The sequence below is a fragment of the Chlorocebus sabaeus genome, chromosome 9 (genome assembly GCF_047675955.1).
Source record: "Chlorocebus sabaeus isolate Y175 chromosome 9, mChlSab1.0.hap1, whole genome shotgun sequence".
Lineage (NCBI taxonomy): Eukaryota > Metazoa > Chordata > Mammalia > Primates > Cercopithecidae > Chlorocebus > Chlorocebus sabaeus.
Window position 1 is genome coordinate 94,856,812 of NC_132912.1, and position 20,682 is coordinate 94,877,493.

The 20,682-nt window shown below is 39.9% G+C and overlaps 2 protein-coding genes across 10 annotated transcripts in view; one reads left to right on the plus strand and one right to left on the minus strand.

Moving 5' to 3' along the window:
* The window catches only part of CPEB3 (cytoplasmic polyadenylation element binding protein 3), a 246,909-nt gene that overhangs the window by 68,062 nt on the left and 158,165 nt on the right, over positions 1 to 20,682 (minus strand). The window lies entirely within an intron of this gene.
* Positions 2,218 to 4,266, plus strand: LOC103216259 (succinate dehydrogenase cytochrome b560 subunit, mitochondrial-like). The gene is made up of 2 exons (XM_038009261.2): positions 2,218 to 2,976; positions 3,141 to 4,266. The coding sequence occupies exons 1-2, from the start codon at positions 2,738 to 2,740 to the stop codon at positions 3,352 to 3,354; spliced, it is 453 nt and encodes a 150-aa protein (XP_037865189.1). The 5' UTR covers positions 2,218 to 2,737; the 3' UTR covers positions 3,355 to 4,266.

Genomic DNA, 20,682 nt, shown 5'->3' on the forward strand with positions numbered 1-20,682 from the left:
ATCAGAGGATTTTTAAAAATCAGGAAGAATCTTTCAAACACATTTCCCTTTTGATCTTGAGAAATTTAAAGTCAAAGTAAACAAAGTAGAAAAAGATCCCTTCAAGAATAACAAGATCAATGTGAGGCAGAAATTCATTAAATGATTTACTAAAAGGTAAACTGCACATGGTACTATGAAAAGCGTTCTGGACTAGGAGACAGAAGGTCTAGATTTGGGTACAAGTCCTAACATTTACCAGCTGTGTGATAATAACAGCTAATAGCTAACACTTGTTGAGATTTACTGTGTACCAGATACTGTTCTAAGTTAACTCATTTCATCTTCACACACACCCTATGCAGTAGGCCCTATTTTGAATTCTGCTTCATATTTAAGGAAATTACACAGAGTGATTAAGGGATTTCTTCAAGATCACCCAGTAAGTGGTAGAACCATGAACTTGAATATTAACATTTCTGAATCTTGGCTCTCTTCTCTGTCAAATGAAGAAACCAAATATTTGTCCCAATTACCGTACAGAGATGTAGGTTGTAAGATAACGTATACAAACGTATTTCATAAACTAGGGAGTTATGTGAGCAATGATTTTTCTTTTACTGCATTTTCAATTATTTCTGTAATAGATAAAATTAAAGTTTTCGCATATGGTCTCATTATAAATATTAGAATTCAAATTAATAATATGCACTTTCTATTTTGCATTGGCAAGCATTTGGTGAATAAAGAGAAGTAACCTAGATACTGAAGAAAAGCCCTAAAGTTACTTGAATGACAGGCTGAATATTACTGCAAACAAACAGTGGATGACTGAATATCTGCTTTCATACATGATTAGCCATTTCCCCCATGAGAATGTCAGATGTAGTATTATTTTCTGATTTTAATACATTTTTAAAGTAAAAGCCAATTATGCCTATAAATAGAGCTTCTCTATTAGTTTGAAAGGTATTAAAAAAAAAAAAAAACCTGGCCAAAAAATTATCAACTTCCTCTGTTCTCTCTTGCCCTCTGACCCAGTAACAGATAATATGATTATAAAACTCTTCCAGTTTCAGAAATGGTAACCTGAGGAGTATGTGGGGGCTTCAGTGATGTGGTGAGCTATGAGAGGCCCTCAGCTCCAAGCCAGTCTATGAAGGCAGATGGGTCTGGAGGGAACAGGAGCAGTTCCTAGTCACCGTCACCAACACAACCCTGGGTTACAGGTAGAATGGATGGCCGAAAATTCCTTGCTTTCCCACTGATGCCAGACAGGTTGGGGAAGAAGGGTAGAACACTGAGGGATTTTTTTTCAACAATCCTAAATTGACGAATGCAATTTTCTGGGAGAAAAAGAAACACCAAGGTTTGGGGAGGAACTTAATTAGGATAATTCCATTTCATTGACCAGGTGTGTGAAGTGTAAATTTAATTAAAATGTTTTTTTTCTTTTCGTTTATTTGAGACAGGGTCTCACTCTGTCACCCAGGCTGGAGTGCAGTGGTGCGATCTCGGCTCACTGCAACCTCCGCCTCCCAGGTTCAAGCAATTCTCTGCCTCAGCCTCCCGAGTAGCTGGGATTACAGGTGCCTACCACCATACCTGGCTAATTTTTGTATTTTTAGTAGAGACAGGGTTTCACCATCTTGGCCAGGCTGGTGTGGAACTCCTGACCTCATGATTCACCCGCCTCGGTCTCCCAAAGTGCTGGGATTACAAGCATAAGCCACCACGCCTGGCCGATTTTTTTCTTTTAATACCTGAGAACACATTAAGTATAACAACCTCTAAAACATTCTTGGCTACCTTTCAAAAACAAAGGTTCCTGATCTCTTAAATACCTAATTTTTCATGTTACAATTTTTTAATACTTGATCCCTAGTACAAATTATCAACAGCTCTACTACCACAGCTATCAGGTACTAAATGCTCACAATGTTCTAGGCACTTTGTTAATAAATATTTTATATGTTAGCTCATTTTATCTTCACAGTAACTCTATGAGGTAAATACAGTTGTTATTATTACCATTTTACAGATGAGGAAAATGAAGCTCGGACAGGTTAAGGGAATCCTCAGATTAAAACCTGGGAATGAAATCTGGAATTAAACCAGATCAGTTTCCAGAGCCCATTAATTTATGCCATCTCATCTAAAAATGGCAAGATAAACTTTTCAATATCCCTAATAAAGAACTTGCCTTTAAAATGTCCTTGTGACAGTGACCATTTGACAGTTTTTTTTGTTTCGAGACGGAGTTTTGCTCTTGTTGCCCAGGCTGGAGTGCAATGGCGCGATCTCGCCTCACTGCAACCTCTGCCTCCTGGGTTCAGGTGACTCTCCTGCCTCAGCCTCCCAAGTAGCTGGGGTTATAGGCGTGCACCACCACGCCCGGCTAAATTTTGCATTTTTAGTAGAGATGGGGTTTCACCATGTTGGTCAGGCTGGTGTCGAACTCCTGACCTAAGGTGATCCACTAGCCCTGGCCTCCCAAAGTGTTGGGATTACAGGTGTGAGCCACTGTGCCCGGTCTGACATTGTTTTAATAGCAGTAAGTGGTCACCCTGTGCTTTAGTCCTATAATTTAAGGCCTATGTACATATAATTGCTCCAAAGCCCATAAAAACTATATTAAAGGATATTCTATAAAACAATGGGCATGGACTCTTCCAATGATATAAAAGACAAAAAGCCTAGGAAACTGTCTAAATTAAAGGAGATTAAAGAGATATAACAACTAAATGTGGAACCCAAGATGGCTGCACTCTTGCTGAGACATGTTGGTCGACATTGCCTCCGAGCCCACTTTAGCCTTCAGTTCTGTATCAGAAATGCTGTTCCTTTGGGAACCACGGCCAAAGAAGAGACGGAGCGGTTCTGGAATAAGAACACAGGTTTAAACCGTCCCGTATCTCCCCACGTCACTATCTACAGTTGGTCTCTTCCCATGGCGATGGCCATCTGCCACCATAGCACTGGTACTACTTTGAGTGCAGGAGCCTCGCTTTTTGGCATGTCGGCCCTGTTACTCCCTGGGAACTTTGAGTTTTATTTGGAGCTCGTGAAGTCCCTGTGTCTGGGGCCAGCACTGATCCACACAGCTAAGTTTGCACTCGTCTTCCCTCTCATGTATCATACCTGGAATGGGGTCTGAAACTTGATGTGGGACCTAGGAAAAGGCCTGAAGATTCCCCAGCTATACCAGTCTGGAGTGGTTGTCCTGGTTCTTACTGTATTGTCCTCTGTAGGGCTGGCACCCATATGAAGAATGGAGGTTCCCAGCATCATCTTCCTACGCATTATTACATTCACCCATCTTTCTGTTTGTCACTCTTATCTCCAGCCTGGGAAAAGTTCTCCTTATTTGTTTAGATCCTTTGCGCTTTCAGATTCCCTTGGAGCAGTAGAGTACCTTGTAGACTACAATAGTGGAAAAGGGTCTAGTTTTCTCCTTGTTTCTAAAGATGGGGTGGCTGCAAAAACTTTTTTGCCCACAGCTTGCCTACTCCTGGGACTAGAAGCAGTTAATTCTCTTTCCATATTGGACTTTGATTTGTGCTGAGGGTCAGCTTTTGGCTCCTTCTTCCTGAAACAGTGGAAACAATACCAGCTCTGTGGCTTCTGCCCTGGGGACTGGGGATGAGGCTTTGGGTCCCACTGCCTGTGGGCTACTGGCTTAAAGGACAGTTCTGTTCATTGGTGAGAGCCCAGGCCATTAACACCTATGCAGTGTTATTGAAAGAAGAGAGATGAGGGTGGAGGGGAATTAGTCTATCCCAGCTAGAGGGAGATAAAGAGGGCTAGTTAGTTCTTGGAGCGGCTGCTTTGAGGAGGAAATATATATATAGCTTTTGACACAAGAGGAAGATCCAGAAAATTACAAAAAATCCAGCTAATTTTTTGTATTTTTAGTAGAGACGGGGTTTCACCGTGTTAGCCAGGATGGTCTTGATCTCCTGACCTAGTGATCTGCCCATCTTGGCCTCCCAAAGTGCTGGGATTACAGGCATGAGCCACTGTGCCCGGCCTGGCAATTTGTTTTTTTTTTCAAATCCAAGATCCACTCAAAGAGATACAGCAACTTGCATGTAGTTTTTTTTTTTTTTTTTTTTTTGAGTATTTTAATTTAGTTTCAGAAAAAAATGGTACATGACTTGGATAAGAAAGCATAAAATTAAGAGGGTTTTCTGGATATGCAAGAAAAAGAAATAACCTTTAGTATGTTCAATGATTAGTATGTTTCACCATGTTGGCCAGACTGGTCTCAAACTCCTGACCTCAGGTGATCCACCTGCCTCAGCCTCCCAAAGTGCTGGGATTACAGGCGTGAGCCACTGTGCCCGGCCTACAACTTACTCTTTTTTTTTTTTAGATGGAGTCTCACGCGCTGTCACCCAGGCTGGAGTGCAGTGGCACAATCTCGGCTCACCGCAACCTCCACCTCCAGGGTTCAAGCGATTCTCCTGCCTCAGCCTCCCCAGTAGCTGGGACTACAGGTGCGTGCCACCACACCCAGCTAATTTTTTGTATTTTTAGTAGAGACGAGGTTTCACCATGTTGGCCAGGATGTTCTTAATCTCTTGACCTCGTGATCCACCCGCCTCGGCCTCCCAAAGTGCTGGGATTACAGGTGTGAGCCACCACGTCCGGCCTACAACCTACTCTTAAATGGCTATTGGGAATGGCTCAGTTCAAACAAGCACCTGACCAAGGAAACTGAGACCAGACTGGGGTGTGGGAGAGAACTGGTCAAACTAGTTGGGTAATTTTATTATTATTGAGCATTACATTTAAATAACAGGCAAGAATGCTAAGATTACTTAACACCTAATAAGCCTAAGTATTATATTGGTGCTTACATGCACTGCCTCACAATCTTTTATATATAGAGAGAGAGAGGGAGAGAGAGAAAGAGAAAGAGAGCACGAGCGAACATGCATGCACAAATGTGGCAAAATGCTAACAATTGGTGAATCTAGAAGAAAGCTACATAGGTGTTCACTGTAATATTTTAGAGCTTTTTATTGTAGGTTTGACGTTTTTCAAAATAAAAATTTGTGGAAAAAAAAGTACAAGGTCTCCCATTCTAAAAAGAGGTGTATAGTTTTTTTTTTTTTTTAAAGAATCATCAGTTCTTAAAATCAACTAATACTATTAGTGATGTATTTGTTTCAAGTACCAACTACAAATGGAAAAAAAAAAAATCAGCTTGTGTTGCTGTGCCCAGAACCACTGTAGCATTCATAAAATGGCAGACCAAGGAATGGCTGGTTTCAGATTGAGACCAACCCTAGAAGGAAAGGTCCATGACCTGGACAGAGAGGCAACTCTCTCCTCTCACAAAATCAGGCTTCCTATTACCAGTGACCTTCCTAGAGAAACCTAGAGGGCACTGCTCTAGCCAGAGCTGCCTGAGTTCAGACTTTTTTTGGCACAGGCAGTCTGTCCTGAACATTCTCTCTGACCTTGGCTTTCAGGTCAGAGGACTTACCTGGTTTGCCTCAGGAGACTTTTTTTGGATTCAATTCAAGGGTACCAAAAACATTTAGGAGGTGCCAGGTTTGATGCTAAGTACTGAGGTTGCAAAGATGAACAAGCCAAAGAAGAACCCTCACCCAGAAAAAGTCAGACTGTAAATAACTAATAAGCAACATTAAAAGTGTTATGTTGGAGGTATGTCCTACAGGACACTGGGGAGGAAAAAAGGGAGCAGATTTGTCCAAATATCAGGGAACATCAAAGAGCAAAGGCCATATCTGAGCCGGCAACCGATTACTTTTCCAGAAAGTAAGGGCATTCCAAGTTCAGGAAGGTGCACAGGCCAAGGCATGGAAAGGCCAAAGGGTCGGCTCACTTGGAGAACAGTGAGCAGAGTTCATTATAGGATTGAGAGTGGTGGGTGGGAAGAGTTGAAGCAGCTCATCAATCCCTGCCTGCAGCGGAGAGCATTCACTGTAGGTCTCTGAACTGGATCTCTTATTCATTTTCCTCTCGAATGAGGATACCTGATCTCCAAGATTTACTCAACACTTATGTAATCTACGCACTGCAGGCGAATACTATCAGGAGCAAATTCTTGTTCTTAAGGAGTTTATATACTAGCACTAGAAGATAGTATAGCATAAATACACAGAGAACTCTAACTTAGGAACAATGCATTAAGGATCCTAAGAAGTATTTTTGTAAACATATTTTTAAAAGTTGGACTTCACAGAAAGAAGATCACTTTCAGAGAAGACATGAATAGAGAAATCAGGAAAGGTTTTCTGTAGGTGGTGGCACAGGGGCCAGACCTTAATGGTATGACAGGTGAAAACACTGAAAACACGGAGGAGACATTCCAAGGCAAACAACTAACCCAAGTTCAGATGTAGAGGTAGCTCTGCAGATAGATACTGCCTAAGGGCAAGAATTCCTAAACATTCCCCTTAAGATTCAGAACTAAACATATTTCTTTAACAATATTTACTGTGTGGGGCTGAGACTTGATTCTAGCCTGTTTTGTGTTTTCTGTGACACTAGTAACTTTCTTTGTGGGTTTGTTGCTTGGCGGCAGGGGTGGGAATAGTTGGGAATGGACAAGAAAATAAGCTGGCAGAGTAGAACCACCTCAGAGTTCAAAATTGGTAATCTACTTCCTGTGTTCTTAGTAAAGTCTTGCAGTCCAGGGCAGTGACCTGGGGCATTTGGACTTAAAATCTGCTGTTTACATAATCACACATTCCCTATATAAAGAGGTCCTTGTGAAGTCTGCCAATCTGTCAGTTCTAGTCACAGTCAGTTCAAACAAGCACCTGACCAAGGAAACTGAGACCAGACTGGGGTGTGAGAGAGAACTGGTCAAACTAGTTGGGTAATTTTATTATTATTGAGCATTACATTTAAACCACAGGCAAGAATCCTAAGATTATTTAACACCTAATAAGCCTAAGTATTGTATTGGTGCTTACACGCACTGCCTCACATAATCCTCTTAACAATCCAAAGAGTAGTAGTAACTCAGATAAGTAAACTGAGGCTTAAAGGTTAAATTACTTGCTCAATGTCATATAGCTAGTAAATGCTGGTGCCCAAGTCTGAGTCCACAAACCTAGCTTATGCCCCACTGCCTGTTACAATCCCTCAGTCAGCAAACAACCAGGGAACTCTGTTTCAATCCAGGTGATGCTCTCCTATAGAAGCTTTAGTCTGGCCTTGTGCATATACTGCCTGAGCTTTGATAGTCTCATTTCTTCTCCTCCCTGGACTTTAACATTCCTCTGATCAGTTCTTAATGCTGTTTCAAATGAGTTTTTTCTGTGCCACTCTTCTCAAGACTAAAATGGGGCCATTCTCTTTTGAAAGACAACCCAGGTCTTTGGTCTCAGTTTTCAAAAAATTTCACCAGACCCTCCCAGCTGGCTTCCCATTCCTAACTCTTCAATTAACATATCCTCTCTTGGTCTCACCTGCTCATAGCCTTAGCCCTATCTAACTACTGTCAGCAAGTCCCAACCCAAGCCATACCCTCTTCTAAAACATCCTCTCTGCCTCAGTCTGCCAAATTTCCATCTTCCATTTCAGTTCCTAAAGTCTATTTTTTCCTCAAAAAAAGTTCTCATCAGGAGGAGTTATGACTTCTCTGAACTAAAAAAGCATTTCCCCCATCCCATCACCTCTGCCTGCTCATAGTACAGTGTGTACTTATGTGATCTTGAACAAGATGTTTATGTTATTTATGTGGCTGCTGAAGCTTTGTCCTGTGGCCTATATATTCCTAATGACTTCTTTCTGTACAGTCCCTCAAACTATAAATGCTTTGAAAGCAAAGACTAACTTTATAGTTCATCTTCAATACAATGCAGAAGAGACAAGTGTTTATAAAAGTGTAAACTGAGAGTGTGCTAAGCTTTTAAAAGCAAAGATAGATGAACTCCATCTGTCAAAACAGAACAAAACAAAACACAAAGCCCACCCTTGCTATCACACAATGCAGTTTCCATGTTTTTACAAAAAAATCCTTCCTGGGTATGAAAACCACAATCAAGTAAAATATTAAAATATAAGATTCATAAATCACCAAATAGTGTGAGCACTATAAGCCAGGACCTGATTTTTTTTTTTTTTTTTTTTAAAGGAAGACAGAATGTTACTCAAAAGATGACAAACTGCAAAAGGTTAAATACAGGCTAAAACCCTTGGCTTCCCAACTTGATCAGTTTACATAACTCAGAAGGTGGAAAAACTTGGAATCTGGCCTAAAACAACACTGACTTATTTCCATTCAAGTTATGCTACAAGGGAAAAAATGTGAAGTTTGAAAACTTTCCTTTCCAAAGCGAGATTTAGACAAGTTGAAGGAAGAAGAAATAAATGCTACACTGCAGCCCACTGCAGCTCCACAATGGCCTGTTTTTGCCCACTCAAAGTAGATTCCTCTTCCTTGTTCCTCAAGCAGTATCTCCTTAGCTACCTGGCTTGTGTTCAATCCGAATAGTATGTGGCCTGGCTTGTGCCGGGTTCACAAACCGTGCTGGTATTGCATAAACTTCCACAACTACATGACCGTAGTCAAGAGGATCAAGAGGTCAAGAGGACCAAGAGGGCAAGCTAGCCTAGCAGTGCAGAGGACGTACAGAATCACCAGTAGAAATAGTCATTCAGGAATACAAACTTTTCTAAAAGTGAGTGGGAATCATTAGTGCACAAGGGTTTGGTCACTCTTGTATAAAGCTGTGTGCCTATTGTTTCTGTTCATCTGGACCCTGTGCCCCTAGACTGCTGAAGCTAACACTGTAAGCTGCCCGAGTAAGCTGAGAATGACAGCCTCCTCCATTCCACTGCCAGCATCATTGGCTTCTGAAAACAGTTTCAGAGCCAGATGGCCAAACTCCTGTACAATATCTGTAGCTGGCTGCCATCATTGCCTTTGCCCAAGAGGCCTCAACAGTGGTAGCATAGCTGTGCTCATTGAACAGCAGAAGCCAGCTCCCTTCCCTGGGCCCATATTCCCTGTCCCACTATGAGAGGTGAGGCTATTGCAGTATCAGGATCAGCTCTTAGTGCAGAACAAGGGGTAGAAGGCTCAGGGTGGATAAATATTTTTTGGTAGCTCCAGTGACAGCAACTTTGGAGATGTGATATTCTCCCAGTGGGCAATGAGGGAGGTTATGCTATCTATCTTCAAGCTTGTCATGTCCATCTTATCCCCTAGTGGCCACATTCACAGCTGCATGCTAAAGGAAACAGAATTCTCTTTTTTTTTTTTTTTAAGACAGGGTCTCACTCGGTTGCCCAGGCTGGAGTGTAGTGTGACACAATCTTGGCTTACTGCGGCCTCTTTACCTCCCCAGGCTCAGGTGATCCTCCCACCTCAGCTCCCAAGTAGCTGGGACTACAGGCATATGTCATCATGCCCAGCTAATTTTTTGTATTTTTTGTAGAGATGGCATTTCACCATGTTTCCCAGACTGGTCTTGAACTCCTGGGCTCAACTGATCTACCTGCCTCGGCCTCCAAAAGTACTTAGATTATAGTCATAAGCCACTACACCTGGCCCTATAACTTCTTTTACTAAGTAGTCAAGGATTCTAGGGCCGTATCATTAGGATGACCTATGTCACAGCTAGGTGTTAAAAGATGAACTGGGTCAATCAAATTCCCTCTCTGGAATTTAACTAGAAATATGAAAACTATACCAACTGAGTCATGACAATGGTGGGAGATTACAATGGATAATTAGTAACTTCCACTGTTCAAATCCCTGCAGTTTGTCACACCCTAGTACAGCCTCCATGATACCTGGTTATATTATAGCTCCTGTTCTTAGACTCCCCTTGTCCCTCATAACCACACCTCTGATTTGAAGTAGCACAAAAGAACTTATCCTTACAGTCAAATAACTCATCTACCACGCAGTTCACCCATGTCCAGAAATAGTGTGGTATTATCCAGGAGGCAGAATTCCATGGTTAAGTTATGGCTAAAGGGCAGCTCAAACCTACAGCCCCAGTGTAAACTACCTCTTTGGAAATACTCCAGCTACGTGAGTATGACAAACAGAACACGAAGGCTCAGGAAAAAGCCAAGGACCACTTTTGTTTTCAAATGTTAAAATGTACCTTGGGTCATATAGCTTAAGATGCTAATTTTAATATAAAATCCAGCCTTGTAAATAACAGCATTATCTATCACATTATATAGCTTAAACCTGTCCTCCTTTTCCACAAATCATAAACAGCAGCAAAACAAATAAAAATAACTTTATTATCCACCGGGTAAAATAGTATAAACTATTGGTCTGTCAGGTTCAAGTATGTCTAATAAAAGCTGTGTGTTCTTATGAAAAGATGCTTCACCTCTTTCAGTCTCAGTTTAAAATAAAGGTTGCACTAGAATGAGACAATCTTTGAGGAACTTTCCAGCTCTAAAATGTGCTGGGTTCTACTTTCTGATCAAGTAATGAACTCATCATTTGCCAGGATACAATTCATTCATCTAATAGATACCTGAAGGTCACTGAGCCAAGTACACAAACTACTTGGTACAGAGCAGTGAACAAAATATAAAAAATTCCCCGTGCTCATAAAACTTACATTGCAGTCTGGTAAAAAGTCAGAAAAACGCATCTGATCTTTTCAGGTCATAATCAGCATTTTAAAGAAAAATAAAATTAAGGTTAAAAAGAAATAAATTGGCCAGGCATGGTGACTCACATCTGTAGTCCTAGCATTTTGGGAGGCCAAGGCAGGAGGATTGCTTGAAGCCAGGAGTTCAAGCCCAGCCCGGACCCCATCTCTACTAACTAACTAAATAAGTAGACAGAAAGAAAATGCGAGTAAGAGGAATACAGAAAAAGAGGATACAGGGGCTAGATATTTGGGCAGTGTCTAAGTGAGAAAGTGCTCCATTTAGAAATGTGGGGGAAGGCCGGGTGCAGTGGCTCACGCCTGTAAATCTAGCAATTTGGGAGGCCGAGGCAGGTGAATCATCTGAGGTCAAGAGTTCGAGACCAGCCTGGGCAATATGGTGAGACCCATCGCCACTAAAAAATACTAAAAATTAGCCAAATGTGGTAGCACACACGTATAATCCCAGCTACTTGGGAGGCTGAGGCATGAGAATAGCTTGAGCCTAGAAGGTGGAGGTTGCAGCGGGCCAAGACTGTGCCACTGCACTCCAGCCTGGGCAGCAAAGTGAGACTGTCTCAAAACAAACAAAGAAATGTGGGGAAAGAGGGTTTCAGATAAAAGGAAGTACTAAGGCCCTCAGAGGCCTCAGTTGTCTTGTTCAAAGAATAGCAAAGTAGTCAGTGTGGCCATAGTGGGTAAAGGAGAGAATGATAGGAGATAATGTTAGAAAATACCCAAAATTCAACAGATGAGACCTAAGAGAAAAAGATTTAAAACACTTCAAGTACAAGACTCATATCAATGCGGCCCCTGTGGTTTCTTCAAGGGTGCACTATACGCCAAACACAGAAGCAAAAAGGTAAGTTCACAGCCACAACACACCATTTATCTGACTTGAAACTAAGCACAACATTTGATACAGATGTCCAAACTGGCAAAAACTGCATAAAGAAAATTGCTTTGGGAAGCCAAATAATAGCAAATCTGGAGTCATTAATATTTTCATTTATTTTAACTGTGGTTAAGTAACCTTCAAAAAATTTATCCTACAGAAAATAATCTGAAAGAGAAGGCCATGTACAAAAACATATCAACAGAAGCATCATTTCTAATAGCCCTTCAGAAGCATCCAATCTTTTGGCTTCCCCGGGCCACACTTGAAGAAGAACTGTCTTGGGCCACACATACAATATAGTAACACTAATGATAGCTGATGAGCTTAAAAAAAAAATCACACACAAAAAAATCATGATGCTTTAAGAAAATATACAAATTTTTCCTGAGCTGCATGTGGCCTGCGGGCAACAGATTGGATAAGCTCGGCCTAGATGACCAAAGAGCAAGTCAGTTACGGTACAAACTCCTTGAAAGGTGGCTCTTTAAAAATATGAAAATTGGGAACTAATTAAACTAAAGAGCTTCTGCATAGCAAAAGAAACTATCAAAAGAGTGAACAGACAACCTACAGAATGAGAGAAAATTTTTGCAAACTATGCATTTGACAAAGGTCTAATATCCAGCATCTATAAGGAACTTAAACAAATTTACAGGAAAAAAAAAATAGTTCCATTAAAAAGTTGGCAAAGGACATGAACAGACACTTTTCATAAGAAGACACACATACAGCCAACAAACATATGAAAAAAAGCTCAATATCACTGATCATTAGAGAAATACAAATCAAAACCACAATAAGATACCATCTCACTAGTCAGAATGGCTATTATTAAAAAGTCAAAAAATAACAGGTACTGCTGAGGTTGCACAGAAAAAGGAATGCTTATACACTGTTGGTGGGAGTGTAAATTAGTTCAGCCATTGTGGAAAACAGTGTGGCAATTCCTCAAAGACCTAAAAACAACTACCATTCGACCTAGCAAACCCATTACTGGGTATAAACTCAAAGGAACATAAATGGTTCTATTATAAAGATACATGCACATGTATGTTCACTGCAGTACCATTCACAATAGCAAAGACATGGAATCAACCTAAATGTCTATCAATGGTAGACTGGATAAAGAAAATATGGTACATATATACCATGGAATAGTATGCAATCATTAAAAAGAACAAGATCATGTCCTTTGCAGGAACACGGATGGAGCTGGAGGCTATTATCCTTAGCAAAGGAGTGAACAGAAAACCAAATACCACATGTTCTCACTTATACATGGGAGCTAAATGATGAGAACACATGGACACATAGAGGGGAACAACAGACACTGGCACATATCGGAGGGTGAAGGGTGGGAGGAGGGAGAGGATCAGGAAAAATAACTAATGGGCACTAGGCTTAATACCTGGGTGACCAAATAATCTATATAACAAACCCCCATGACCTACATAACAAAAAGACTGGAAGGAGATAGAAAGCTGATGATGGTTAGTTCTGCTGGGATGGTTCTGCTGTTCTGTTGGGATTATTCTTATTGTTTATAAAATAACATGTTCAAAGAGAACCAGATTGCTTTGTTCTGGTTCTACTACTTCATTATAATATTAAGGTCTAGAATTAGAATAACAATAGAAAATATTGGGATCATGTAACTGACAAGAGGGCCTTCATATCTACTCTCTCTGGGAGACTAGATAAATTCAGGAAAAAAAAAGTCCTTCTTTAAGGCTCTTTCTTCCATTTTTCTTCTACCTCACAACATCCCTGTTGGGCATGGTAGCTCACGCCTGTAATCCCAACACTTTGGGAGGCTGAACTGAGAGGATCACTTGAGCCCAGGAGTTTGAGAACAGCCCAGGCAACAGAGCAAGACCCTGTCTCCACAAAAAATAAAAATAAAAAATAAGCCAGACATGGTAGTGAGTGCAGCTACTCAGGAGGCTAAGGCAGGAGGATTGCTTGGGCTCAGGAAGTCAAGGCTGCAGTGAGCCATGATTGTACTACTGCACTCTAGGCTGGGTGACAGAGTGTGGTCCTGTCTCCAAACAAACAAGCAAAAAACAAATTACAGCCACACTTCCTTCATTTCTCCAAAGGCCCAAAAGCCTTTTTTCATACTTAGTTCTCCCTGTATGATAGTCCTCTGTTTGGAATTTGCTTCCCTACATGTTTTAGCTAACTCCTCAATTTTCAGGTCTGCTTAAATGCCATTTTCTCAAACAAGCTCTCTCCACACTCCCAATCTAAACTGATGTCCCCTTTTTAGAGTTTCTACTGCACTCTATTTTTCCTTCAGAGAACTTACCAGTTTGTAATCATGTTTACTTTTGTGACTATCTGATTAATTTCTTATCTCCCCCATAGGACTATAAGTTTGTGAGGTCCAGGACCAAATCATGAAAACAAACAATGTGACTTTTATGCCTGCCTTTGCCTTCCATGGTCTCAGTGGTGCTCTGAAGGGCAATAAGCATTTCCTTACTCGTGGTCCACAGACAAACTGATCCATAAGGCTCTGTATATCCTCAATGGGTCATTAAATGTCTTAATGGCCCTTGTGCTGAAAGAGCTGAAGTCTGCATGGCTTCCCACTCCGCTAATTCAAAAACATGCAATGAGACAGTCCATGTATCTGGTCACCTGGCCATTCTTTCCCTTTGTGGCTTTTTTTTTTTTTTTTTTTTTTTCCACCAACTGAGGTCTATCTATGTGAATATTAAACTCTCAACAATCCATTGAAAACAGTCATGCTTTTACAAACCCTACTTCAAATCTGCACCAAGGTAAACTTGCCAGATGAACAGATGATTCTATTTCATTACATATATACTATCTGAGAGAAAGGCTAAAGGGCTCAATAGTAGATGGTTCATGTTTTCCTTTCTAGTTACACATAAGCCTAATACAGCCAAACAAACTTTACCTAATGGCCAACGTGAGGTGACCTAAGAAAAATTATTATCAGCAAGAGGAGGCATTATTAAGAAGGCACCAAATAGTTTGAGGTGAACAATGTAGATATTCCTAACATTGGAATAACATCAAATTTCTTTTGGCTCTCCCCAAATAGGTCATCAACCTTCAGACTTTAGCTGAGAGCAAGACACAACAGGAGCCAATAGTCTAATAATCATTTATCTTCCCTCACCCCAATCACCAAGAAGGCAATCTGCTCTCTGAGGATGCAAGCCTGAAGACCAGAATTAGGAGATCAGATTCTCTTCTTGGCATAGCTCTCACTGGTCCATCTCAACACCTAACCTCAGCTATAAAAAGAGGGCACCAGCACTAATATACTGCAATGTACTACAGTTCTATATTTAATGCTGTTATTTTGGAGTGTACCAAGAGCTATCTGTGGAGGCTATAGAGGTGCTAAACTCCATACTGCTCTGAATAACCCTAACGTGCTTTCCAATTCTCAGTTAACAATTTAAGTAGGATGTTATAAAATACGGCATATACACAAAGAAGGCAGAAAAGAAGAATGCTGATCCAGAAACTATTAGACATAACATATAACTTAGAAAATAAAAATATTTAGCTTGGAAAGAGAAACTGATAGTCCTTTAAGTACCTAGAGTTAGATGTCACAATGATGACTTATTCTGTCTTACTTCATAAGACATCATTGACCAACGAGTATAGATTTCAGGGAAGCATTTGACACAATAGAGGGAAACATTTAATAACTAACTAGGTCTACAAATATAAAGACTTCTTCTGAAATAAACTGCGTCCCTTTGTCACTGGATGTCTCAAAGCAAGATGAGCAATTCTGTGGGCTATTCTGGAGGAGTCAACATACGTTTTCTGTAAAGAGATGTGTGTGCCACACATAATTCCTTAAAGATGTAAAAAAAATCCTTAAGCTCACAGGCCATACAAAAACAAGTAGTTTGTTGACCCTTGTTCTAGAGAAGCACTGTTTAACAGAAATGTAATATAACTCACATATGTAACTAAAAATTTTCCAGTATATATATTTTAAAAGGTAAAAAGAAACTGGTGAAGTTAATTTTAATATCTTTTTAATCCAATATCTCCACAAAGTTATTTTAACATGCAAACAAAATTATTAATGAGATTCTCTACATTTTAAAAAAACTAAGCCTTTGAAATGCAGTGTATATTTTACACGTAAAACCATATCTCAAGTCAAATTAGTCACATTTCAAGTGCTCATTAGCTACATACTGTATCAAGTAGTTCTAGAAAAACTGTGCATTTCTTGAGAAACAGAAGAGATGATCTTCCAATCAATATTCAATTCTAACAACTCAAATCAATAAGGAAAAAATTGGACCAGCCTATAAACAAAATTGGGGCATCTGTCAAGCTACCTGAAAAAATAAAGCTGGATCCATTCTCGTGCCATACTCCAATATAAATTCCAGACCAAAACAAGATGTCAATGTAAAAAGTAAAGTAATACAAGCAACAACAAAAAGAAAACAACATGTGGCCGGCGTGGTGGCTCAAGCCTGTAATCCCAACACTTTGGGAGGCTGAGGCGGGTGGATCACGAGGTCAGGAGATCGAGACCATCCTGGCTAACACGGTGAAACCCTGTCTTTACTGAAAATACAAAAAATTAGCCGGGTGTGTTGGTGGACACCTGTAGTCCCAGCTATGCAGGAGGCTGAGGCAGGAGAATGGCGTGAACCCGGGAGGTGGAGCTTGCAGTGAGCCAAGATCGTGCCACTGCACTCCAGACTGGGCGACAGAGCGAGACTCTGTCTCAAAAAAAAAAAAAAAGAAAGCAAACAACATGTGTAGTATTTTCTTATTGTTTTGCAGTGGGAAAAATCTTTTAAGGCATGTCATAAATATTCAGAAACCATAAAGAAGACATTAAATTTACTTATATAAAAATTTATAATGTTAGTACTACCAAAAAACATTAAAAAGGGTCAAAAAGTAAATGACAAATCGGGGGAAATATTTTAAACACAGACCAAAGTGTGATACGGTTTAGGTCTGTGTCCCTGCCCAAAGCTCATGCTGAACTGTAATCCCAAGTGTTGGAAGAGAGGCCTTGTGGGAGGTGATTGGATCATGGAGGCAGATTTCCCCCTTGTTGTTCTCGTAATAGTGAGTAAATTATCACAAGATCTGTTTGTTTATGAAAGTGTGTAGCACCCCCCACCTTGCTCTCTCTTCCTCCTGCTCCGGCCATGTAAAACATTTCTCCTTCCTCTTTGCCTTCTGCCATGACTGTAAGTTTCCTGAGCCCCCACCCCAGTCATGCTTCCTGTACAGACTGTGGAACTGTGAGCCAACTAAACCTCTTTTCTTTATAAACTACCCATTCTCAGGTAGTTCTTTATAGCAATGCAAGAATGAACTAATACAAAGTGTTTTTTAAAACTCTTTTTTTGACCAGGTGCAGTGGCTCACGCCTGTAATCCCAACACTTTGGGAGGCTGATGTGGGTAGATCACAAGGTCATGAGTTCAAGACCAGCCTGGCCAATATGGTGAAACCCGATTTCTACTAAAAATACAAAAATTAGCCAGGCATGGTGGCATGCACCTGTAGACCCAGTTACTCGGGAGGCTGAGGCAGAAGAATAGCTTGAACCCGGGAGGCGGAGGTTGCAGTGAGCCGAGATCATGACACTGTACTCCAGCCTGGGTGACAGAGTGAGAATGCATCTCAAAAAAAAAACAAAAAAACAAACAAAAAAAAAACTCTTTTTTTTTTTTTTTGAGACAGAGTTTCACTCTGCCATCCAGGCTGGAGTGCAGTGGCACGATCTCCACTCACTGCAACCTTTGCCTTCCGGGTTCATGCAATTCTCCTGCCTCAGCCTCCCAAGTAGCTGGGATTACAGACATGTACCACCACGCCCAGCTAATTTTTGTATTTTTAGTAGAGACGGGGTTTCACCATGTTGGCCAGGCTGGTCTCGAACTCCTGACCTCAGGTGATCCACCTGCCTCGGCCTCCCAAAGTGCTGGGATTACAGACATGAGCCATTGTGAATGGCCCTAAAACTCTTCATATAAAAAGGAACATTTACATTGCAGTGACAAAAGACTTAGATCAAAACACTCAATTTCCTTTGAATATTTGCAAAGCCTTCTCAAGAAGGATGGGTACAAACCAGCCCAGACAGCAAAGATAACAACAAATACCTAACTCTTCAATGCCCAGACATCAGTGAACATCCACAAGCATCAAGACCATTCAAGAAAACATGACCTCACCAAATAAACTAAATAAGGCACCTGGGACCAATCCCAGAGTGACAGATAGTGACCTTTCAGATAGAGAATTCAAAAAAACTATTTTCAGGAGCTGAATGAAATTCAAAATAACACAGAGAAAAATTGAGAATACTATCAAATACATTTAACAAAGGGATTAAAATGTTTTTTAAAAATCAAGCAGAAATTCTGGAGTTGAAAACTTCAATTAACAAATTGAAGAATGAGGCCAGGCAGATGGCTCACACCTATAATCCCAGCACTTTGGGAGGCCAACGTGGGCAGATCACTTCAGGTCAGGAGTTCAAGACCAGCCTGGCCAACATGATGAAACCCCATCTCTACTAAAAATACAAAAATTACCCGGGCATGGTGGCGCACACCTGTAATCCCAGCTACTCAGGAGGTTGAGGCAGGAGAATCGCTTGAACCTGGGAGGCAGAGGTTGCAGTGAGCTGAGATTGCACCACTGCACTCCAGCCTGGGTGACAGAGCAAGGCACGAGAGAGGATCCAGCTTTATTTCTTTCCATCTCAAAAAAAAAAAAAAAAAAAAAATTGAAGCATGCATCACAGTCTCTCAATAGCAGAACTGATCAAGCAAAAGAATTAGTGAAATTGAAGACAGGCCACTTGAAAATACACAATCAGAGGAGAAAAAAGAAAAAAAGAATGAAAAGAATGAAGCACACCTATAAAAACTAGAAAACAGCTTTGAAAGGACAGATCTAAGAGTTATTGGCCTTAAAAAAGAGGTAGAGAGAGGTTAGGGCAGAAAATTTACTCAAAGAGATAGTAACAGAACTTCCCAAACCAAGAGAAAGTTAACAATATCCAAGTACAAGAAGGTTATGAAACACCAAGCAGATTTAACCCGAATAAGACTACCCCAAGACATTTAATAATCAAATGTCCAAAGGTCAAGGATAAAGAAAGGGTCCTCAAAACAGCAAGTGAAAAGAAACGACATACAATGGAGTTCCAATACGTCTGGCAACAGACTTTTCACTGGAAATCTTATAGGCCACAAGACAGTGGTATGATATATTTAAAGGGTTTAAGGAAAAAACTTTTATCTTAGAATAGTATATGCAATGAAAATATCCCTCAAACAAGAACGAGAAATAAGGACTTGCGCAGACAAACAAAAGCTGAGAAATTTCAACACCTGATCTATCCTACAAGAAATTCTCAAGGAAGTTCTCCAATCTGAAAGAAAAGGACACTAATGAGCAATAAGAAATATCCGAAGGTACAAAACTCACTGGTAAATACACAGAAAAATACAGACCATAACACTGTAATTGTGGTGTGTAAATGACTCGTATCTTGAGTAGGAAGACTACAAGATGAACCTATCAAAAATAATAACTATAACAACTTTTCCTGATATAGTACAATAAGATAGAAACAATCAAAAGTTGAAAAGCTGGGGGGAATGCGGTTAAAGTACAGAGTTTTTTCTTTGCCTGTTAGTTTATGCAATCAGTGTTTTCATCAGTTTAAAATAATGAGTTGTAAGGTGTTATTTACAAGCCTCATGGTAACCTCAAATCAAAAACAGATACACACAACAGATTCACATAAAATAAAAAGGAACCCAGAAATGAGGTCAGGGAATCAGGAAAGAGGGTAAGGAGAAAGGAGGGAGGGAGAGAAGACAACAAAACTAGAAAACAAATAAGAAAATAGCAGTAGTAAATTCTTATGAATAATAATATTGAATGGATTAAAAAAAAAAAAAGTCCCATCTGCTGCCTAGAAGAAATACACTTTACTTATAAAGACACATATAGACTGAAAATAAAGGGACAGAAAAAGAAATTCCATGCCAATGAAAATGAAAAAAGAACAGTAGTTATATCAGATAAAATAGATTTCAAGACTAAAACCATAAAAGAAGACAAAGGAGGTCATTAATATAATAATAAAGAGGTCAATTCAGCAAGAGGACATAACAATGATATATATGCACCCAACACTGGAGCACCTAGATATATAAAGCATATATTATTAGAGCTAAAGAGAGATACAGACCACAATACAATAATAAGCTGGAGACTTCAACACCCCACTTTCATCATGGTACAGCTCTCCCAGACAGAAAATGAACAAAGTAATATTGGATTTAATCTCCAGTATGGACCAACTGGACCTAACAGATATTTACAGAACATTTCATCCAATGACTGCAGAAGATGCATTCTTTTTGTCAGCATATGGAACACTCTCAAGGGTAGAACATATGTTAGGCCACAAAACAAATGTTTAAATTAAAAAAAAAAAAATGGAAATAACAGCAAGTATCTTCTCTGACCACAATGGAATAAAAATAGAAATCAGTAACAAGACGAACTACACAAACACACGAAAATTAAACAGTATACTCCTAAACGACCAGCGAGTCAATAAAGAAATTAAGAAGGACGTTTAAAAATGTCTTAAAACAAATGAAAATGAAAAGGCAACATACCAAAACCTATGGTATACAGCAAAAGCAGTACACTAAGAGGAAAGCTTACAGCAGTAACAGCAGTAAAGGTCTGCATCAAAAAAAAAAAAAAAGTAGAAAAACTGCAAATAAGCAACCTAGCAATGCATCTTAAAGAACTAGAAAAGCAAGCACAAACCAAACCCAAAATTAGTAGAAGAAATCAGAGATCAGAGCTGAAATAAATGAAACTGAAACAAGAAAATTATTAAAAATTCAATAAAATGAAAAATTGGTTTTTTGAAAAGATAAAATCAAATCTTTAGCTAGGCTAACTCAGAAAAAAACAAGAGAAGGCTCAAATAAATAAAATTAGAGATTAAAAAGGAAATAACCAATACCTCAGAAATTCAAAGGATCATTAGAGACTACTATGAGCAACTATATGCCAATAAATTAGAAAACCTAGAAGAAATGGATAAATTTGTAGACACATACAACCTACCAAGATTGAATGACGAAGAAATCAAAAACTGAAATGGACCAATAA